Source organism: Procambarus clarkii, chromosome 42 (genome assembly GCF_040958095.1).
Source record: "Procambarus clarkii isolate CNS0578487 chromosome 42, FALCON_Pclarkii_2.0, whole genome shotgun sequence".
Taxonomy (NCBI): domain Eukaryota; kingdom Metazoa; phylum Arthropoda; class Malacostraca; order Decapoda; family Cambaridae; genus Procambarus; species Procambarus clarkii.
The window spans coordinates 26,320,216-26,344,942 of record NC_091191.1 but is presented as its reverse complement, the minus strand read 5'-3'; the positions used below and the strand labels follow the sequence as shown (position 1 = coordinate 26,344,942).

The 24,727-nt window shown below is 40.4% G+C and overlaps 1 protein-coding gene across 1 annotated transcript; it reads left to right on the top strand.

Moving 5' to 3' along the window:
- Positions 1-15,346: 15,346 nt before the first annotated feature.
- Positions 15,347-18,718, top strand: LOC138373392 (uncharacterized). The gene is made up of 7 exons (XM_069339591.1): positions 15,347-15,524; positions 15,762-15,879; positions 16,115-16,206; positions 17,050-17,257; positions 17,391-17,561; positions 17,842-18,026; positions 18,286-18,718. Exons 1-7 carry the CDS (start codon positions 15,366-15,368, stop codon positions 18,508-18,510), a joined length of 1,158 nt encoding a protein of 385 aa, XP_069195692.1. The 5' UTR covers positions 15,347-15,365; the 3' UTR covers positions 18,511-18,718.
- Positions 18,719-24,727: the final 6,009 nt, after the last annotated feature.

The following is a 24,727-nucleotide window of genomic DNA, read 5'->3' as shown; positions in this document are numbered from 1 at the left end:
TTAAGAACAAGCAATTGTAAACTAAATTTAGCAATCTTTCATTAAAAAATGACTGGAATTAGATGTATGTAAATTAATTAAACCAGACTAAGCACAGCAATTGAGAATATAAAAACTGGAAGTGCAATTGCAAAATTTCATTAAAAAGATTCAACACAGCAAGTGGCAATGCAAGAAATATGTATGTAGCACATAAACTGGACACAGGAATGTATATAACTATGGTAAAAAAAAATTATAATATGCAATGTTGAAGGAATAAATTTAAATTTTAGGCCTGGAGGAATTAAAAAAAAATTATATTGCACAAATCCTTAACTGCTACTAAAACAAGGATTTCTTAATTCACTGGAATTTGAATTTACCAATAACACTCTAGGAGAACAATTAAAATTCAATGAAATTACTGTAAGAAGCAGGAATGTTTAAATCACACAGGAAAACTGTGGGGAGTGCAGTACTGAACCAGCTCCAATATTTAACAAGTCACTGAATGGTTAATTCACAGGATATTATGGGAATTATTACATAAGTCACTTTTTAACACTTGGCACGTTGTTCTCAACTAGCAATTACTTATCTCAGGGTTGTAATTTATGAGGATCACCAGTAGCCAAAGTAGGAGAAGCGTCGTGAAGATCGGAAGAGGCCCATGTGAGGCGTGTTTACAAACTGGATGCGACGGCAGCGCTCCTGGCGGCGGTGGCGCGAGACTCAGGGACCCCACACTGTTCAGGCTAGAGGCACGAAGATAAATTCTGACGACGACAATATTGCGACGATGGAATAACCAGTTGATACTTGCGACGATGGCTGACGACGATTGCAGTAGCTTGCACCCTCACGAAGCTTGATACTGTCAGCTTGGGTGGCGGTGGTGGTGGTGGTGGGTGTAATAGGTGGTTCCCACGTGGTGGCGCGAGGTTCAAAAATGGCTGGCGCGGGAAGCTTCCTTCCTCCTCACTGATGAGTGAGCGTTCTCACAGGAAAATATTGACCCTTACTTCTGAAACGTTGGCCTGGAGTAGTGGTTGATGGCAGGACCCCGGTCTGGCACAATATTTGATGCGTGGGTGGCAGGATGGCGGCTTATGGCGGTGGCGGTGGCGGCGGTTTTGGCTGGAACACGAGGCGATGCTGGGTACTTGAACTTTTGCTTCCAGAAAAAAATTTCTGGATCCCACTGCTGCTACCAGTATTCGTTTGCCTTGTTCGGGTAGAATGTAGACTCAGTAGTCGCTTCTGTATATATTTATTGACTGAGATAGCAAGGTAAATATCTGCCTAGCCGAGGTCCTTCTACTCTGAGTCTGTGAGGATAACTGAGGCTGCTGGGAGCATGCTTGATGCTCCTCTGTCTGGCATGACGTCAGAGGCCTACTTGCCTGTGATTGGTTACATTTCAACTGACAGAATTTGAGTATAACACACAGTGACACCAGTGCACACAGTGACACCAGTGCACACAGTGACACCAGTGCACACAGTGACACCAGTGCACACAGTGACACCAGTGCACACAGTGACACCAGTGCACACAGTGACACCAGTGCACAGAGTAACACCAGTGTACACAGTGACATCAGTGCACACAGTGACACCAGTGCACACAGTAACACCAGTGCACACAGTAACGCCAGTGCACACAGTAACGCCAGTACACACAGTAACACCAGTGTACACAATAACACCAGTGTACACAGTGACACCAGTGTACACAGTGACACCAGTGTACACAGTAACACCAGTGTACACAGTAACACCAGTGCACACAGTGACACCAGTGTACACAGTGACACCAGTGCACACAGTAACACCAGTGCACACAGTGACACCAGTGTACACAGTGACACCAGTGTACACAGTGACACCAGTGTACACAGTGACACCAGTGCACACAGTGACACCAGTGCACACAGTGACACCAGTGCACACAGTAACACCAGTGCACACAGTAACACCAGTGCACACAGTAACGCCAGTACACACAGTAACACCAGTGTACACAGTAACACCAGTGTACACAGTGACACCAGTGCACACAGTAACACCAGTGTACACAGTGACACCAGTGTACACAGTAACACCAGTGTACACAGTGACACCAGTGCACACAGTAACACCAGTGTACACAGTGACACCAGTGCACACAGTAACACCAGTACACACAGTAACGCCAGTACACACAGTAACACCAAACACCGTGGAATACACGATGACACATTTGAACATAATAATTACACACGTGCAGCTGATGACAAACAACCTCAAAATGGATCATCACAATGAACAACATCTCACTATACTGCAATGGAACTGTAATGGAGTTCGCAACAGAATTAATGACATCATACAGTACGTCCGTGAACACCAAACTGACGTCATAGTGCTACAGGAGACGATGGTAGGTGATGACTTCAACCCAAGGTTCAGCGGTTATCGCAAGTTCTCCCTGCCCTCTGGGGAAAGAAAACGGGGTCTCATCACTTTTGTAAATATCAACATTCCCGCACAGATTATTGATGACCTGCACAAGGGGGATGAGTTTGAATCACTGGGAGTAACCCTTTACTTAAACAATAATGCCCTACATATAATCAACCTATATGTGCCACAGAGTAAACTTGACCTTGACACACTGCCTGAGTTTGTTAATGAAGACCCTACCCTGCTGGTCGGTGACCTAAATGCCAGACACCCACACTTTGGTGCCAACTGTCATCAGCCCAATGCCAATGGACGGAAACTGTCACTCTTTGTCAGGGGAAGTGAAAACCTTAGAGTCCTGGGTGATGAACAGCCAACTCACCTCAGAGGAGGAAGACTAGACTATGCTCTCCTGCTGAATGCACAGGACACGGATGCCAGTACACACATTGTGCACAGTTTATGTAGTGACCACTGGGCACTGATTACCACCGTTGACATGAGCAAGAAAAGGAAAGACACATAAAAGAAAAAGGCTATCACTCGGACCAGATATGAGGCCGCACTTCATAAACAGGATGAGTGACTGGTTCACGGAATACCAAATCCCAGAAGACATTGATACATTTGTTGATGACCTTAATCACCAAATTGAGAGCTGTCTAAGAGTTCCGCGCCGTACGCCTGGGCGAAGTAACCCTCAGAGGAAGAAAATAAAATGGTATGAGAATGATTACATAAAGATGCTTAACGCAAATGTGCGAGACATGAGTAGAGAGTACCGGAGACATCCCACTGAAAGTAACCAAGAGTTGTTTAAAACTGTGTGTCAAGTAGCCAGGGAAGAGAAGATTAAAGAGCGGGAAAGACAATGGCTTGAGTTCACTAGCTCTATTGGACGGGAAACATCTGCAAGACAAGTGTGGGCACAAATTCATATAGCTAATGGGGGCAGAGCCCGGACTGCGGCTCACAAAGACCCCCAGGGTAAGGCTGAGGAACTAATTCGCAAGTGGAGTGATGCAGCATCCTCCTCCTCCCTCCCTGCAGAAATCAGCAGGGAACAGCTCCTGCGACATGATGACAGAAGAATTAGGATAACAAGAGCACTGTCTAGTGATGACGAATATGGGGAACCAATCACAGCCCAAGAAGTAAGGGGCGCTATGAAAAAGGGTAAATGTACTGCACCTGGTGAAGATGGCGTCACCTACGACATACACAATGCACTGTGTGAAGTGTCTGGGAATCCACTACTCCACCTGTTTAACAAGTCATTCCTAAGTGGAGTGTTGCCCACACAATGGAAACACGCAATAATTATTCCCATACCGAAGCCTAGTGACCCTGGTAATTACAGACCTATCAGCCTCGTGTCATGCACTTACAAGATGCTTGAAAGGATCATCCTAAACCGACTGTTGCAAAAAATAGGCAGGTTATGGGAGGGGGTCAATGGATTTGTTAAAGGACGGAGCACAGCAAATTGTATAGTTAATTACTTGGCTAATGACACGGCTACGTACTCTGTATTTGTTGACATCAAAGGAGCCTTCGACAAAGCACAGTGGATTGCGATCCTGGACGAGCTTGCATGCATGGGTGTCAAGGGGAGACTCATGAAATGGGTTGAAGACTACCTCACAGGAAGGAAAGCCAAGGTTTGCTTCAATGGAGCAGTCTCCAGAACAATGAATATGGAACTCGGGACCCCCAAGGCGGAGTCTTAAGCCCTACACTATTCAATGTATTTATGAACGCCATTGCAAATATTGATTTTCCGGAAGGAACACAACAAGTGGGATATGCAGATGATGTCCTAATACAAGCCCCCACCTTGGGAAAAATTGAACAGTCCATTGAACTCCTCGGAAGGAAATGTATTGAGCTCGGTTTCACTCTCTCCACAAACAAGACGAAGGCATACTCCCATCACAAGCGGAGAGCAAATGAAGAACTGCAAATTAATGGTGTAACACTTGAATGGGTTGACCACTATCGGTACCTTGGCGTCACTGTCGGCTCTAACAAAGGAAAGAAAGAGGAGCTCAATCAACTCATAGGAACATGCAAAAGTCGACTCAGGTGTGGGAACCGACCTGTGAGATTTATATTTATTTAATTTATATGAATTTTTATAGAATTTATATTTACATTAATTTATATACTTCGATAGCAATTTGTATGATGTTAAGTGGACTGTATTTCTGCAATAATCTCACAAATCGATCCTCTACACATTAGGGGGGTTTATATTAAATTTATATATATGCAGCCAATCAAACTACAGTATTAGACTACATACATTGAAGAGGTTCCTTATCTTATTGTACAGCAGGCCTTAGTCCACCAGGTATAACTAGGATGTAGACACCAAATTATCCTCTTTGAGGTAGCTTCCATCACCCAGTAACTGGTACACAAAGCATGCTTCCTCGTCTTGACCTGTCAAAAGGGCGCTAGCTATAAAGCCAGAATCCTAATATATGACAGCTATATCAGAGAAAACACTGTACAAGGAACCATAAAGACCTAGGCTTAATTACCTTGTTTGAGTCGATCATTTGTGATCTAACCGGCTGACCCAACATCTACTGACATTAATGGCCAAAAATGATTAGATAAACGGGTTTCGGAAAGTCACTTCCCTTGAGATTGATGACAGCGTGTTGATGATGGCAGATCACTACTCTGATCTTCCATAACAATTCGTCCAAGAGAATTTATAGGAGCCGAATTAGTTCCACGACTCTGGTCTAAGTACAATAACAATGGCTGACCACTCCCTCCTCCCTGACGCTACTGGTCTACATTGTCCAGATGACAGTAAGTGATAGAAGGGTCACATTTACTCCATTTTAATTCTGATAATTAAGTTAATTTATATGAGATGTTTTTATGATGGTAAAGTCCAAAGACTAATGTATTTAAGAATAATTCCCACCATAATAGGTGGTGAATTTATAATAGTATGTGGTAATGATATCCCGTTTTCTATAGACGGAAATTCCACTACAAGTTACATTTTCTATGGGTAACTTGTTTATACAACGCAGCAGCAGTATTATCTGCCTGCATGTAATATTATTAAATGGTGTCGGATTTTCCGACATCAGGGCACTGAAAGCTATGACCTGGAATGGACATGGAGCCTGTATTGCCGTGTTTAAAATGATGTACACAGCCTATGTGCGCTCCGTCATAGACTATGCCGCACCAGTACTGTGCACCTACTCCCAAAGCGATATGAAAAGGCTTGAAAGCATTCAAAATGAAGCCATGACAATCATTCTTGGAGTTCCAAGAACTGCCAAAACGTCTAATCTACGAGAGGAGTTGTCCCTTCCCAGTGTTAAAAGCAGAATTCAGGAGCTGAATGCTAAGCTTGCAATTAGGATAGCCAGAGATCCCCATTACAATGATATTGCCAAGAAAAAACTGAGCTCTGTGCTACTTTCAGGGGGAAACAGGAGAAGCAAAAAATGGCATCACAGAGCAGTCTGCTACCTTGAAGAGCTTCACCTGCTTGAGCAAGCCCGTGAGCTCCTGCCTGTAGAGAGGTTACCTCCCTGGGAGGATGACTCATGCAAGATCATCATCAATGAAATGGCAATGAAAAAATCCAACATGATACCACAAGAAATGAGGCACAAGTATCTCGAGGAAATTTATAAAGAAGCCGGAGATGAACTAGATCAAATCTACACTGACGGGTCATCTAATCCTATCAATGGCAGGGCTGGTGCAGCATACACGGTAATCAAGGATAATACCTTCCAACGCAGAAATGAAGAAAAAGCACGTATTGAGAACTATGCCTCTTCAACGCAAGCAGAGCTAACTGCCATTGTTATGGCGTTAAGGTTTCTTGAACGGAACACTAATGGTGCAGTGATTTGCACCGATTCAAAAGCAGCACTACAAAGCCTAAGTAAAAATCAGGCAGAAAATCTTGCAATAGTCGCTGAAATCAAGAGAGCTGTGAGAGTACTTACCAATCAGGGAAGAGTCATCAAGTTTCTGTGGATCCCCTCCCATGTTGGAATATGTGGAAATGAACGAGCAGATGTGCTGGCTGCTGAAGGCGCTGAAGGAGACCATATTGAATACTTCATACCCAAGACTCAACTACAAATTAGAGGTATTATCAGGCAACATCACTGTGACAAGGTAACTGAGGAAAGGAGGATAGAAGCACAAACCAGTGAATCTGTACGATGGTACAACATGGTTGCAGCTGGCAATCCCAATCATTATGGCCGAAGAGGAGGACGACGAGGGAGAGAATCAGTAATAGCGAGAATCCGTCTTGGATACAAATATCCATGGAGATTTGGAATGGAAACAACAGTTGATCAGCGAAGTTGCAGAATCTGTGGTGAGAGTGATGGACACCGCCTTGACCACTATCTACGTGAATGTGAACACCTGAGAGACATTAGGAATAACTGTAGAATAATAAACCCCACATTGTTTGAGTTAGGAAAACACTATTTGTCAAATATTGATACTGTTCTTAAAAGATTTCCCCATTTTGCACCCGCAAGATAACGTAAGCTTTTAAGGGTTGATAAATGTTAATCTTCTTGTTTGAGGAGCTGTTCACTTGAGACAGTTAAGCAAGTCCCAGCTGTGTCTGGGTACAAGTGACAGGATGAACAACCCAGCGGGTTTTCTTCCTATTGGGGAGTGTTGTACATTCTGCTATGGCGGTATGTTCACTCACAAGATGAGTGGCGCTGCCCAATAAACTCGCCCCTCGGGGCAAAATTAAAAAAAAAAAATTTAAACGCCCTGGTAAGATCAGCCTGTACCTCAGATTCAGCTAGAGTTAATTGAAATAGCATCTGGCCCCAGCCTAGTCAGCTTGTTCCCTGTTTATGAAAATCCTGATAGTCTTAGCACAACAACCTAATGATACATTTTGATTGCTTTTTTGTACGTCATGGGCAGCTGACGCCCTTATATGCTGACCAAGTTGGCTGAATCAGCTAGGAACAGGTCCACCCCAGACGTTCCCACAACAGTGTAAAACGCCTCCCCCCCTTCTGATGTAGTTGGATATATACCCCCTGTATGATAGTTAGTAGAGAGAGACAGTGCTGGAGGGTCGGAGAGTGTGTGTGGCGCTGCAGGTGTGTGATCTTTGATACGTTTCCATGTCTGGATCCCGTAACAATATGCCAGTGTTAAAGTAGGATTTTATGAGTAGTGAATTACATAATTTGTTCTTAATAAACTCATGTTAAACTTCCCCTCTGTATCAACTGTTGAATCCCCCTTCACTTCTGAATATAATTGGCTAACAACCGTCCCATAAATATTGACAGTTAAAGGAAGAGTACTCTTCAAGTAAAGCAATGTTTCTTGCCTCGTTGCTTGATATAGTAAATGGAAAGGCAGATGGTGGCAGCGTCTTGATTTATGTATATAGTGGTGTTACAATATTAAGGTGTTACAATGGTGGATCAACTTAGGCAAGACCGGCTTGGGTAACAACCCCGACAAGGCTGGCAAATGAGGAGACCCACTAGGTAGGAGCGCCGAGGAAGGGGGATACTGGGCGGGGACAGAGGGGAGGTGGGGGGCAGTAGGGTAGGAAGCACGAGAAGCAGAATGAATGACAGGAGGAGGGTAAGGTGTGAAGTGGGAGGGGTAAGGGAGGGAGCTGCGCAAGTGGGGGAGGGCCTGGGATGTGGCCGGAATGCCAGGTAGGGGGAAAGAGACAAAGGGGGTGGTAGGTTGAGCCGTATGGGTGGGGGTGTTTGGAGGGGCATGGAGGGCATTGTGTGGTTGAGGGGCCAGGAGCGTTGGTAATTGCCCCAGCTGTTGTTGTTGGAGCAACCCGTTCTCACACAAGACAGTACATATATGACTAGTGCTTAAAGTCAATATGTGGAATGTGATTTAGTACATATGTGATATATTCCCAGTTAACTTTTTTACCAAGGCTCAAACTCTTCCTCACGTACCAATTTACGTCTCACAGTACTCGTCCATCAACGTAGATAGCTGAATAGTCGTGATTGGTTCAATTATAACGAAAATTGTAGTTTTCAGGTCCCACATGGGTTGTGAAATTCACCTACTATTGTCCATGCTCTTATAATATTACAGATCAGCTACATCCTATTGAAGGCTCGTAGTTTTGTTTTGAGAAATATTAGTTGTTCTTAGTAAATTATAATAAGCACAATAAATTATTACATAGAATAAGTGCTTCACCAATCAATATTATATACCATAGTTTGTGCTTTAGAAATCTTTAAAGAATGTTTTGTAGGAACGCTAACAGAAAACGATGTTATGTTGGAATGTATATAGGGTAAACTACTGCAAACAGGATGGTATGGTGTGGATTATTGGAAACTATAGGATTAGTATAGGGTCCACTACCACCTGTTAGGTGGGTAAGGGGTCCAATAACACCCGCAGGATGAGTATGGGGGTCACATCCACCCACAGGAATGGTATGGGGATCACTTCCACCCACAGGAAGGGTATGGGATCCAATACCATCCACTGGATGTGTATTGCGTCCACTACCACCGACAGGATGGGTATGGGCTCACAACCACCCACAGGATAGGTATGGGGTCCAATACCACCCACAGGATGAGTATGGGGTCCACTATAACCCACAGGATGGGTATGGGGCTCCAACCACCCACAGAATAAGTATGGGGTACAATAACACCCACTGGATATGTATGGCATCCATTGCCCCCACAGGATGACTATAGGGTACAGTATCGCCCACAGGATTAGTATATAGGGTTCACTGCCGCCCACAGAGTCGGTATGGGGTCCACCGCCACCCACAGGGTCGGTATGGGGTCCACTACCGCCCACAGGGTCGCTATGAAGTCAACTACCGTCCACAGGGTCGGTAGGGGTCCACTACCGCCCACAGGGTCGGCAGGGGGTCCACTGCCACCCACTGGGTCGGTAGGGGGTCCACTGCCGCCCACAGGATCGATAGGGGGTCCACTGCCGCCCACAGGGTCGATATGGGGGGGGTCCACTACCGCCCACAGGATCGATAGGGGGTCCACTGCCGCCCACAGGGTCGGTAGGGGGTCCACTGCCGCCCACACGTTCGGTAGGGGTCCACTGCCGCCCACAGGGTCGGTAGGGGGTCCACTGCCGCCCACAGGATCGATAGGGGGTCCACTGCCGCCCACAGGGTCGATAGGGGGTCCCTTACCGCCCACAGGGTCTCTATGAAGTCAACTACCGCCCATAGTGTTTGTATAGTGTCCACTATCGCCCATAGTGTTATTATGGGGTCCACTACCCCTCATAGGGTCGGTATGGGGGTCCATTACTACCCACAGGGTGTGTCTGGGGTCTATTTTGGCAATACTGCTTTTCCAATCTCATTTGTTGTTCAATGTAAAATATTTGTTGCTCGACTTGCAACAATTTATATATATATATATATATATATAGTATAGTGCCTTTGCAATAATGTACCAATGTGTGTATTTTCATAACTCGTTTTAAATTGTTGAAAAATAAATAACTACATTGTGAATGCAAGTCAATGTTTACATGCTAAATCAGAGTTGCCAGATTCCGCTTAAAATAGCAAATTGTGCTTATTTTCAAAGCTTGAGAATTTAGCTTTAAAGTAGTTAAAAAACTACGAATTTCGCAATTTGCTATGTACTTTAGTGTACTATTTTAAAATAAGGTTGGTTTTTAAGCTGCAAGTCATATGAATCTCAAAAAAAGTATATTATTAACAATCTTATCTCCATAGTTCACTAGTTTCTGTAAATCAGATCTGGTAACTGTAGGCCAAGTACTGGAAGACTCAAGACACAATGTGTTGAAGCTATTCTCTTTGAAGAAGTCATCTCGACAGGATCTTCCAGCTCCAGCTATAAAACTTCACCAAACATGGATCTACCTAGTACATCAAATGGTAAGGAATTACTAAACTGTACAAAGTTTTATGCTAGAACATTTGTTACAGAATTGTCCCTGTCAGGGACAATTCAGTCCCTATTCTATGTGTACTCCATCACATAGTGACGGAGTATGTGGGAATAATTTTGTTTACACTGTCCATTTTGTCAATTCTACAACAGCAGATAATATGAATTCCCAGAGATATTTGTAACTTGAGATACTTGGTTTGGTTTGGTTAAGTTAGGTTAGGTTAGCCTAACCCAGTAAATCCTCCCCGGCTAGAATATAAACCCCGGACAAAGTGCTCGTGAAATGCCAGGCATTTGCAAATATGAGGATGTGGTTGATTATATTATATTCTTTTCTATATCATAGATGTTCAATATATGAAAAATATTTTAGACTTAAAAATGGACCCCTGAGGTACTCAACTTACCACATTTCTTCATATTCATTCCCATTTAGTATGACCTTTTGCTCTCTTTGTTTTAACTATTGTTTTGTGCACTTTACAATTTTTTTCATGAACCTGTAATTTCCTTGCTAGTCTTCCATGTGGTACCTTATTAAAGTCTTTAGCATAATCCATGTATACTACATCCACCGGAAACCCTTTATCTGAGTACCATGTTACCATGTCCCAAAAGTGAGGAGGTTTATAAGGTAGCATCTGTTTTTAAGAAGACCATGGTGTGTCGATTGAATAAGATTGTTCACTGAAAGATGGTAAATGATTCCCTCCCTTAGGATTTTCGCCATGAGCTTGCAGATGTGTTATACCTAGCTGATCGGACATTAGTTTTGTGCTTAACTCTTTCTGCTTTTTTTTTAAATACTGTAAGGGTGAAATTTTCATATTTCAAATCTCGGGGTACTATCCCTTGGTTCAGATATTTTGTGGAAAGTATTTTCAGCAGTATTCATAGTTCTTCTGTCAGTTTATTTTCCTTTATAATTAAGGTTTGTTTTCTTTTGTACCATAGAAAGTACCACAGAAAGGTGTTATAATGTTGTGTTAGCTTTTCTGTACAATTTTTCTTTTTTGTTTGTATAAAAGGCTATGCAATGAATTCAAATATTTACGCTACCAATCAATTTTTCAGATAGATCATCGGATTTTGACAGTATGCTGTACATACCAGATGTTCCAAAAATAACTACAGACAACAATAATGGTACTGTGTTTACTATTTTTATACTTTATATATAGGAAGACAAGTTCAATCAATGAGCATTTTAATATATCATCAAAATTTTCATACATTTCTTTCACTTTGTTACACTTGTAAAAACTTATTCTTAGCTATATTTATATAAATGTTAATACCACTGTTAAATGAACATATTGATTTGTGTCCTTATTAGTTATAGCTTATTTATGTTGACCCAGCACCTTACTAAAGGGATTACCTTAACTTGTGTCACTATCTCTCTAGGGGGCTCCAGGTAGGCAGTATAGGTAATGCCACTAACATGCATATCATTATGGGAAAGTCCATAATTTAACACATAATTATAAGTAGGTAATTTGTAGCAAATTTTAAGATTATTAATAGGTACATTGTAGCATAATTTTGCATAAGCATAATTTTCTTGTTTTGTTCTTGTACTTTTCCTTCGAACACTATTATTTTCTCTTCAGAATTTCACCGGAGAATAGCAGTGATGACTAGAGAACATCTTGAACGTGAGTACCAGAAAGCACGTGCTGCAATGATACAAAGAAATGAGTACAGGTACTTGAAGAGACTCTTAAACGTGGAGGAACCAAACTCAATAAAGGTGACAAACAAGAAACAGAAAAAAGATAACATACAGGATGTATCACACATTAATTCAAAACAAAGACCAGCTGCACCCCAATCTGATGGTAATCTTCTATTATTTTTTTAACAATATTTCTACAGCTGTTATTTGTGTACTTTCCAATAATATTTGTTGCCTATTTTTAAGTGTATGCTAGACAATTATGGAGATTAAATTACTATAACACTGAACAACTTGGTAGCATAAAGTTAGTTATAGTAATATCTTGAGATTTGTCTGAAAATATTAATACTTGTATACAATTTGCAATTATGTACCATGCTTAAATCTTCAAATGTGCCACCCAGACATTCTGCCTGCTATACTTTCACCACCACACATTCAAAATGCGGGCTATTCTACTAGTGGCAGAACGTACACTCAAAGTTATTTGGCAGCTGGTGAAGAAACTTTGGAATCATTTGATGTTGGTATGTCCCAACATCATTTGTTGGTATTTAAATGAGGGTTTATTTAATGGACACACGTCATAAATATTATGTACCAAAATTGTGCTTAATGCCTATGAAATTTTGTTTAACATATTATACTAATCATTCCTTTCACTTACAAATTTTTCTTACTAATTTGTAATCCCATATTTCAAAGTACTTGCTGCAGAACTTGAACAAATTAAAGATTCTCAGCCAAGTGTTTCTGACTGGCAAAAAAGAAGAAAAAATGCAGAGATTAATTGGGGAGAAAGCAGGGCAATGCTGTTCGATTGGACATTGTCTGAGTTGGGTGTTCCAGATAAAGGTAAATTAAATATTGCTGTGTTCATTAAGGTTATACTGTATAATAAGCATCATATGCAAATTAATGACACTATTAATACATTTAGACTTCAGATTGTTTAAAATGTTAGGTATACAGTATTTAAAATTAGTATAAATAATTACCCCTTTTTTCATCAGGTAAAGTTTGTGTACAATGTACAAATTGTGAGGCAAGCATCAAATGTGAAGACTGTTTTGCATTTTTGTGTCACATTTGTGACCAAATGCAACATTTTCTCATGCCTTTCCACCACAGATTATATTGGAAAAATGGCTTTTATGAGCCATTAGACCCGACACAAACTGTGTGCCCTGAAGGAAATATCTTTCACTGGAGTAAGTATACGATACCTGTATAAAATCCGTACTTTGTTCCGAGATTACTTCTACTTCCCAATCCCAGTCTAGAGCTACGATTATCTTGGTATAACAAAATAAAATGAATAAATGTTTCATTTCAGTCATTACAACATTTGGAGAAGTCTTAAAGTTTAAACCTGACACTTGGTTTTATAGATTGATTTAATCGTCTGATTATTTCTTTTCTGTGAATTTCTCAGTCATTATCTGGAGAATAATGTCAATATTTTGTACAATCAAGAAACAATGAAATATTCAGTCTGAAATTCTTTTCCATAAAACTCATTTTGTCAAACTGTCTTCCTTTTCTTTGTTACCAGAACCTGTTGTACCAGCCCAACCACCAAATTCTTGCCCCAACTGCACAGATTGCAAGTTTAAAATTTCAAGCTCCAGCAATCTCTGCATCTTCATCACTATAATGGGTAAATAAACTTTAAAATTTACCCTTTTATTTCCATTACCGGATATTCCTGAATCACAATACATTTTGAAATTTTTGTTGCTATAAATGTTAATTTTTACATCACTATTTTAGCAAGTCGCCACACCACTCAATGCACTGTATTTTAAACTACAGGAAGGTATGACCTCTATACTCCAATCTATACATGCCACTGTGGATATGAGCATCAACAACTAGGCAAGACCATGCACAAGTCTGGTTTCTATTCATCATTAGGAAAGAGCAGCACATTCTACAGCACCAGTCTGCTTGAATCATGGCACCATATAAAAAGAAATTGTCCCGGAACATCATTTCGGGCATTAGTCACTGCACTGGAATCCTTTGGTGCTTCTCGTGGGCGTGTATGTTTTGATACCGTTATTCTTAATATTTTCAGTTTTATATTTCAATACAAAAATTATCAAAATTTTGTAGTAATGTATATTCATTTATTAATAATTAGTTTTTAATTTTGTTCAAACACAAAATGGAATGTTTTTTTTGTTTATTTATCTTGTCATAATATGCATTTTAAATGTCACCATCTAAAAAATTCTATTCCTAGATTGGACCCATTAATTATATAACTTCGAAGAGAGTGTTCTTCGAATGGCGATTCCAGCAATATGAGCTGAGAAAAATTAGAGGAGAAGCTGACAATGAGTGTCCTGCTTGTGATAAAACCCCTTTAGCAGTACATATTGATGGCAACAAGAAGCTGTATCGTTACAACAAAGTTGGGAGGTAATAAAATGTGCTTTACAGATACTTAATGTATAGTATTCTTTTGTTCTCTACACACACTATATTATAATGAATTATATTGTCTTCAAATTAATGTTCTTATAAATAAAGTATGCACATATAAATATACATTGTCATATGACATATTTTTTAACTGAGTATGTCTTTATAGTTTGCCTTTCAATTGCATCCATATCATCATTTTATTTATCTAACACCATGTAAATTTTTGTTTTATGTAAAATTTAGCAGTGCATCAGAATTCTTCATATAAAACATTTTTTGATACCCCATTACCCATTGTTTAATATTATAGTGGTTACAGACAATAAATAATTATTTCTGAATTATCATTGCAGAGGTATCAGAAACCCCTATTATTCTGATAGTATCTTCAGCAAAGATGAAGATGTTCAAGCTCATGTTGGCACTATTCAGAGCTTGAAAACTAAGGTGAGTTTTATTATATATTGAGAAACCTTCAATTTTACCTAATAACTGTTTGGCGACTATAACATATGGTGGCCATTTTTGTATTTTTTCATTATAGTTTATATATATTGAATAAGGAAATATAACCCATAGAAATTCTTATGTGCAACAACAATGCCTATCGCGCAAAATAATCTCTACCTGCTACCCGTCCTACATAATTATAATCATGCTCACCAACTGGTTATTTAGTTACTATAAATATTTTTGTTTAACAGAGTAAGCACACGTGTGGAGTGTCTACATGGAAAGCTGCTCAAAATAAGCCTCTTTCATTCCAAAGTTTGGATGAAACAGGAATCAGCATGGCCTCCTGTCGACATGGTATTATCCTCCACACCTTGAATATGTATCAAGGAGAGCTGTACAGTTATGCCCACTATTTGCAAATTATGTATTTCAAATACGTAAAGTTTATTTGTCAAGACATAATTTGCAAATATTGGCCATGGGCCTTAACTGTGGCTCAGAAACAATCACATTTTCACATTGGTCAAGCAAAGCCATTTTTAGGAGTCCTACATGCAAAAGGACATGCTTGGTATTGTCAGGTAAATAAAAATATAACATTACATTTATGTATACTAATGTATACATTTATGTATACTAATTAAATTTAATGTAATGTATACATTACATTAAATATAATAAGTACAGTTTGTGTAAAAAAATTTAAGATTTCTGATTGTTTAAGATTAATGATATACGTATCATTTAATATAGTAGGAGGCTTTTAATTTTTGTACAATAATTTGAATTTTTTTTTACTGTATACTTTTATGTTAAAGGTATTGTATGGAGGGCGGTGGCAAGAAGGAAGTGGCATGACTTTAGGGGAAGAGGCAGAGCAAGTGTTTGCATACCTCTCACGATATAACTCTACAACTAAAAACATGCTGAAAGCTGGTATTTGTTTATATGGTTCATCTGATCAAGTTTTTTATTATTTTACCTGCCCTGTAATCAGTATAATGCGATTTGTATTCAGTATTCAATAAGTATCAACTCCCTCAAATAATCAATAAAAGAATGAAAACATATTGGTCAAACTTGAGTTGGTCGTGGTGAGTAAAGGTATGTTATGAAACTGTTATTAATCTATGCTCTTCAAGATGTTCATTGCTATAAATATTTTTCTCAGAAAGAACAGAAGAACTCACAGAGGGTGCAGTCTTTTGGAACCATCGAAAAATTGATGGACTGGCTCGTGCATTAGTTACTCGACTCAGAAAGGTACTAAAAATAATATATATTTATTTTATTTATTTGTATTTATTTTGAAACTTATTATAATGCATTTATATGTGAAAGGTATTATAATGCATTTATAGGTTAGTTATGTGTTCAGATCATGTACTACATATATTTTCCATTATAAATTAGCGACCATTTCCTTGAATTAACTGCTTGAACTTTTTCAATATATCAATAAGGTTAATTTGTATAAAGTATATAGTATTTAATTAACCTAAATGTATGATTCCGAGATATATCAAATGTGTTCACAGAGAAATCACAGTATCGTGATATATCACGGGAACTGTGATGAGGGTTTGAACCCCATGCACTGAGTGCTCTCAGATGCATGCTCTAGTTCACTACGCCACGACATGGTCAGATGAATTGCAACTTGGAGTACTACTGCACCCACAAGGATCCCAAGGCTTCCACTGAAGCCAAACCAGGTTTCACACAATTCCCCCATGAACTCGGTCTCTGTCATTCAGTAGTTCTGCCTTTGATGCCCCCATTTCAATGTCTTTCTCCATGTATTGATATATCACAATAATATGAATTCTATGTGTATTGAAAGGGCCATCAGAGGTAAAACTACTGGAGGACACAGACCAAGTACATGGGAAACTGCATGCACAACCGCCCATGGAATGGGTATGGGGGTGCATAATTAACAAAAATTGAATTGTGGGTTCATTAGTACCCTAGGTTGCAATTCTTTTGACCATGTTGTGGCGCATTCAACTACAGCAAGCATCTGGGAATGCCAAGCCCATAGGTTCGAACCACTCATCACGGTTAATGTGATTTGTTCATTAAATTTATTATATTTTCAAATAGGCCAGAGAGACGGAAATAACAGTTTCAAATGAGATCGACAAACTTGATGTTCAAAAGTCATTGATTCAAGAATGGCGATCTGACCTACAAATGATTTGTAAGGAGTTAGAGTTAAACACTGGAACAACCTCGAAGAACATAAAATATTCTATCGAGGCAGTTGCAGACTCTATCAGGCATCGCAAAAATCTGATTGCCACTGATGCAGGTAGGCTTACTATTTCTTTGTTAACTCTGAAGCAATTTCTATTTAGCTCTTGTCTATAATTTCTATGTAGGTAAATGATGAGGAAATTTTTTTAACAACTTTAAAACTTTCAGCCAAAAAACTTTATTTGCAGCATCCAGTAAAATGCGCTCTTCACTCCGGCACAGAAATGAGTGTGATAGGAAAAAGCTTCAAGGCTTCATAAAAATCTACAATAGTGAAAACTCTGAAATTCTCAGTGAAAAGGATGCAATAGAAGGTATCCTGCCATGGCACAATTTATTGCCTCATCATAGCCAAAATGGTATGTAACTACATCTCATTTTATCAGGGGTTACAATTCGGCCTTATCAAGATAACTAACATTTAGCATGCATAATGGATAAGCTTTACTTATTTTTGAAGTAAAATATCATCACTACTGTTTGTAAAATAGGTGCAGTATCATAATCCGTAGGTTTTTATCAGGTTGATACTGCACAATAAACTATGTATAGTATGTATAATGCAAGTACCTAAACTGTAATTACATTAAATTGAGTTGTAGTTTACTTGCAGTAAATATAATTTTCCTCTTTTATTAGTGTCCCTTGCTCAAAAAAAGAAGGCAGTAGAAGATGTGGAGCTTCAGAAGAGATCCAGAGAAAAGCAACAACACACTGTTCAAGAAATGCTGCATTATCTCGCATATTACAAGAATAAGAGAGAGATTTTAACCGAACATACTGAAGAGTTGTTATGTGGAATTTTTCCTTCATATCTAAGCAAGGTAAGCTAACAGCCTAAATGTGTGTTGCAATTCAGTTCTTCATAAACATTTATCCAGCAGAATTTTATACTTGAGTAAAGTCTTGCTATTTACAACTTTGACAGGTAGACAATTCCATGGTTTTCATATACTGTACTGGTGTGTTTTACATATATTTGAACTTTTACCGAAAACTTTATTTATTTATTCTAATTTCTTTAGTATTTTCAGGGAAATTTGTAAATGTCTTAAACCCCATTAAATAGTCTATATATTACAGGATCCTAACAAGTACACTATTGAAGAGAAGCACCTATCAACCAAAAATAAGAGTGGAATCTTGGCTCTTTTGAAGCAAGGGCAAAAGTTGTGTTCTGACAAGCTGAGTGATGCAAAGCGTTTATTTGGATACCAGGAAGAGGATGTTGATGTTTCCGAGCCCTACCTGGAGCTTTGTGACAGTGAAGATGATGATGATGAAGATGAAGATTTACTACTAAACTGATGATACAAAAGTTAAGTATAATAAATTTTACCTGATTTCTCTTGCTAATTTCTCTTACTTAATTTCTCTAATTTCTAATTATCCTAGCCCTAAGATTACTACTGGCCTCCATTGCCTTGCCTGCACTTTGTTTCCCCCTTAACCATATCACTCATTCTTACAGGTGTGAGACAGAGAGGTACAAGATCATCCAAGAGGAACAACACCTGAAGCACCCAACATTTGGGTGTTTTAATTAATAAAAACGCCCTTCATGGCTTCACTCATCCTGGCTGGTTTAATTAAAAAAACCTAACCTAAACCTAATATATATACCTCTAGAGTCAAGGGAGTTAAGTTTTAGGCTGCACAATGAAACTGCTATTGACAATTTTATAACTGCTGCTGATAATGTCTGTCCTGTGACTTTTTTGTAAGCATAACCAAAAGGCTTAACAATCCCTTGCTTACAAAGGGAATACTTAAACCCATTAATAAAAAACATGACCTTGAGAAGAAGTATAGGTTAGGAATTGTCTCCAAAGAATTCTCATGCTCTTCAACAGGTCACTTGAACTCCAAACCTTTCCAGTTATCCTAAAAAAAGCGAGTTACCCCTGTACACAAATGTGGTGATCTCACAGATGTTAACAACTACAGACCTATATCAATCCTGCCTAACTTGTCAACATTTTTTGAAAAGCTACTTGAACTTGAACTCCAAACCTTTCCAGTTATCCTAAAAAAAAGCGAGTTACCCCTGTACACAAATGTGGTGATCTCACAGATGTTAACAACTACAGACCTATATCAATCCTGCCTAACTTCTCAACATTTTTTGAAAAACTAATCTACAAGCAGTTTTACTCTTATCTAGCCAAACACCATATACTTAGTACTAGGCTGTACAAGAATATAACAACTCTTGTATATATCTCAAAAAAAAAAAAAAAAAAAAAAAAAAAAGCACAAGACGAAGCTTGAAAAAGTTTAGTGGTATGCCAATAGGCTAGTCCCAGGACTAAGAGGCATGAGTTACGAGGACAGGCTGCGAGAAATGCAATTGATAGGGTACATAAAGATAAACTGTTTAACACGGGTGGTAGGCGAACAAGGGGACACAGGTGGAAACTTAGTACCCAAATGAACCACTAGGATGTTAGAAAGAACTTTTTCAGTGTCAGAGTAGTTAATAGATGGAATGCATTAGGCAGTGATGTGGTGGAGGCTGACTCCATACACAGTTTCAAATGCAGATATGATAGAGCCCAGTAGGCTCAGGAATCTGTACATCAGTTGATTGCCAGTTGAGAGGTGGGACCAAAGAGCCAGAGCTCAACCCCCCGCAACCACAACTAGGTGAGTATACACACAAACACACACACGTACACACACACACACACACACACACACACAAACATACACACACTAATGCCTCTATTCACCTTGCAGTAAATAGGAACCTGAAAGTCAGGAAGCTGCTAAAGGCTGCATCTTGGGGATGTGTGAGTGTGTTAGATAAAAATATATGTTGTTTAGATATGATGGAGGAAAAGAGGCCGAGAGTCGGTACATTAGACAACCGACGCTTAGAAAGGCGGGGTCCAAGAGCTAACAGCTAAATCTTGGAAATAATAAATTAAAATATTTAATACACCCACATACATGTTTCACATTATTTTGGCTGAGGGCACACTGAGGGCTGATGGCCCCGTCGACGGGGCAGGAAGTCGGTGGTTGATCAAAGGCCTCCCACATCCTCCACATACCTGAGGATTATTCCGGCTTAATTTTAAACGGAAGTAATGTCTTGGCATTTACGGCTTCAGCGGGTGGGTGGGTCCGTGGGTTTATTACACTGTGAGTGAAAACAATCGCCTATTCTCTATTTTATATTGCGGCTTGTAGAGCTAGAAGCTGTTGCCTCTTGTGTGCGTTGCACAAGGGGATTAATATCTGGATTAATAGCTTTCAATATTTCCAGTATTTTTTAAGGTAACGCTTAAATACCGAAGATACTGCTATTGGACACCGCTTAATTGACAATGTCTCAACAACGCAGGCTAAAGATGTGCGTGGCTCCTGCTATTGCAATGATGCTCATTTGTTTTTCAATGATGGGCCTTAGTTGCCCCCTCTCTAACTTACCGTTCTAAATACCCCTTCTCCATCTTCCGCAAACATTTCCCCTCATACATCTCCCCCCTTTCCTCCTGTCCCCCTTGTCCATCTTTGTCCCCCTGTCCATCTTTGTCCCCTGTCCCTCACTTTGTCCCCTTGCCCACATTTTCTGTCCTCTGTCCCAGATCCCTTTCCCCCTCTCTGTCCCCCTCTCTGTCCCCCTGTCCCCCCTTTCCATCTCTCTGTCCCCCTGTCCCTCTCTATCCCATTGTCCCTGTCTCTGTCCCCCCTGTCTCTCTCCCCCCTGTCCCCCTCTGTCCCCCTGTTCTTCTCTGTCCTCCTGTTCCTCTCTCTGTCCCCCTGTCACTCTCTGTCCCCCTGTTCCTCTATGTCCCCCTGTCCATCTCTGTCCCCTGTACCTCTCTGTCCCCCTGCCCACTCTTTCTGTCCGCTGTCCATCATCTGTCCCCCTCCCTTTCCTCCAGTCCCCCTATCCATCTCTGTCCCCTTGTCCCTGTCTCTCCTCTGTCCCCTCTCTCTTGGTCTCCTGCCCCCCTCTCCTCCCTCTGTCCCCCGGTCCCCCTCTCTGACCCTGTCCCTCTGTCTCTGTCTCTGTCCATGTCCCCCTCTCTGTCCCTGTCTCCCTCCCTGTCCCACTGCTCCCCCTCTGTTCCCCCGTCCCTCCTCTGGCCCTGTCCGTCTGTCCCTGTCCCTCTGTCTCTGCCTCTCCTCGTTTCTGACATTCTCTGTGTCAGCCTATCTCTCTGTCTCTTTCCTCGCTCTATCTCTGTCATTCTCTCACTGACTTTGCATATCCTTATCTATACGTCTCTGTGTCTAACATTCTCTCCCTGACTCTGTCTATATCTATTTCTCTGTCTCGATCTTCATCTCTTTCTCTCTCTCTCTCTCTCTCTCTCTCTCTCTCTCTCTCTCTCTCTCTCTCTCTCTCTCTCTCTCTCTCTCTCTCTCTCTCTCTCTCTCTCTCTCTCTCTCCCTCTCTCTCTCTCCTTACATACATACATACATACATACATACATACATACATACATACATACATACATACATACATACATACATACATACATACATACATACATACATTTATTTAACACATGTGGTACACGCACAAGGGGACACAGGTGGAAGCTGAGTACCCAAATGAGCCACAGAGAGATTATAGAAAGAACTTTTCAGTGTCAGAGTAGTTAATAAATGGAATGTTTTAGGCAGTAATGTGGTGGAGGCTGATTCCATACACAGTTTCAAGTGTATGGAAAGTGTATGTATTCAAGTGGCGGGACCAAAGAGCCAAAGTTCAACCCTTGCAACCACAACTAGGTTAGTACATACATACATACATAAGATATAAAACAGTGGAGGATTCCCAGGTAGAACAATCAACCACAATGCCCATTACCCCTTTACCCTGATGTCCTTAACTACACAACTATACAAGAGTCATTAACACGTGTAATGGCTGATCCCCCATCACGATAGCATAAAGACCAATTGCTTGACCCGCAGTCTGTCTTGCTCCTCAAATAATTTTCGGGTTAACATGAAAACGTCTCTCGAGTTTATCTTTCTAATGTTGTTTTCCCATCTTTCATTTTATCAGCTTAGTTCCTTTATTATGCCCCAATTACTCATCCCTTGAGCGGTAGTTAAACTGAACCCAAATTTAAAAAAAGTTCCTTTTGCTAAGCAAGCTACAGTCTTGATAAGTCAGATATATTGTTTGTTAACACATTTCTCAACAATGAACAGTCAGTTTTATCAAGCTAACATATCCTAACACAACGAGTGAGAGTATTAACTGGTCTAATTATTTTATTAGACCAGTATATATTATTAGATTATACTGGTATAATTATATATATATATATATATATATATATATATATATATATATGTATGTATGAGTGTGTGTGTACATGTGTATACAACATTAATAATTTTGTAACTAGCGTCAAACATTGTTATTTGCTTAGCTAAACGAACTAGAGGGTTCAGGTCCTGAACCGATTATGTGCCTCTGTAATCCTTTACACCACGGCCCACGGGATGGGTATGGGGTGCATAATAAAGAAAGCAATAGAAGAAATTGAAATTGCATAATACGGTTATTGACATTCAATAATAGTAAGATAAAGCAATGAGGACCAAATGGGAGACCAGTGATCAGTGTCTTGTATCCCCTGCAATACCTCAAATCCTACGTACCTCACTGACAGGCTCCAGTATGTTTCTGTGAATAATTCAATTTCTCCCACCCTACCCATCAACATTGGTGTTCCTCAGGGCAGCATACTTGGCATACTTGGGTATCCTTTGGAGGTGCTTATCCAGTTCTCACTTGAACACTGTGAGGGGATTGCCAGTTATGCCATGCAGTTATGCAATGTATGAATCTATCTATAAGTCCACCAATCTTTGTAAAAATTTCTTGTATGGATGTACCTTACCTAAATAAACATTTATTTATTTATTATTTATATTTAGGATTCATCAACTGCCAAAGATATTCACATGTCAGTATAATTCTGGTGAGAGAGAGGTTTGGGAAAAGCCGTTATACCAACTAGTCAGCAATAAGGGTGATATTTGTGGGGCACAGGCACGCTCGGCCTGGCCCATTAACCCCCAACTGACACTATAACTACTAGCTACTAGGTACATGAACATAATTACATAATTTACGTACATAATTTAAGGTACATAATTACTAGGTACATGAGGACTGGCCATTGTACTATATAGACCTGAAAAAGTGTAACTTAGCGACAACAAGAAAATATTGAATCACAAGACCACCGACGACCATTCCCTTACCCTGCCATAAACACTGAAATTTGACACCCTACCTCTGGAGCCACCCTGACCACAGGTCCACCAACTACATTTCCCTCCCTCCAACTCTGCCTCCACTTACATTGTACACACACATATTGTACACCACGCAAGTGTGGACTAGTGTGTAAATCTTACTGATACCACACTTAACCTTTATTCTTTCTCAATGTGTTGTATAAAAGGATCTGATTATACCGTTTCATTTCTAACTCCTTTTCTTGGAAGAATGCCACATATGATCGTACACAAACACAAGGTCTGTATAGGGTATAGGCAAGGTCTGACAAGGTATACTAGGTGAGTACTAGTTGAGTACTTACACACAAGATATTCTAGGTGAGACTAGGTGAGTATACACACACACGCAACATATACTAAGTTAGTACACCCAGAAACAAGATATACTAGGTGAATACACACATACAAGGTATACTAGGTGAGTACTAGTTGAGTACTTACACACAAGATATTCTAGGTGAGACTAGGTGAGTATACACACACACGCAACATATACTAAGTTAGTACACCCAGAAACAAGATATACTAGGTGAATACACACATACAAGGTATACTAGGTGAGTACTAGTTGAGTACTTACACACAAGATATTCTAGGTGAGACTAGGTGAGTATACACACACACACGCAACATATACTAGGTTAGTACACCCAGAAACAAGATATACTAGGTGAATACCCCAACACCAACCTCCTACAGTACACCTCCCACAGTAACCCCAACACCAACCTCCCACAGGTAACCCCAACACCAACCTCCCACAGGTAACCCCAGCACCAACCTCCCACAGTACACCTCCCACAGGTAACCCCAGCACCAACCTCCCACAGTAACCCCAACACCAACCTCCCACAGTACACAACACCAACCTCCCACAGTACACATCCCACAGGTAACCCCAGCACCAACCTCCCACAGTACACAACACCAACCTCCCACAGTACACAACACCAACCTCCCACAGTACACCTCCCACAGGTAACCCCAGCACCAACCTCCCACAGTACACAACACCAACCTCCCACAGGTAACCCCAGCACCAACCTCCCACAGTACACAACACCAACCTCCCACAGTACACCTCCCACAGGTAACCCCAGCACCAACCTCCCACAGTACACAACACCAACCTCCCACAGTACACATCCCACAGGTAACCCCAGCACCAACCTCCCACAGTACACAACACCAACCTCCCACAGTACACCTCCCACAGGTAACCCCAGCACCAACCTCCCACAG

Bases quoted from the DNA above. Each gene is read 5' to 3' on its own strand.
- LOC138373392 (XM_069339591.1), top strand. From the start codon at position 15,366: ATGTATTTCAAATACGTAAAGTTTATTTGTCAAGACATAATTTGCAAA. The intron at 17,258-17,390 runs GTAGGCTTACTA...CTTTATTTGCAG, and splicing joins TCTGATTGCCACTGATGCAG to CATCCAGTAAAATGCGCTCT. The intron at 18,027-18,285 runs GTAAGCTAACAG...TATATATTACAG, and splicing joins TTCCTTCATATCTAAGCAAG to GATCCTAACAAGTACACTAT.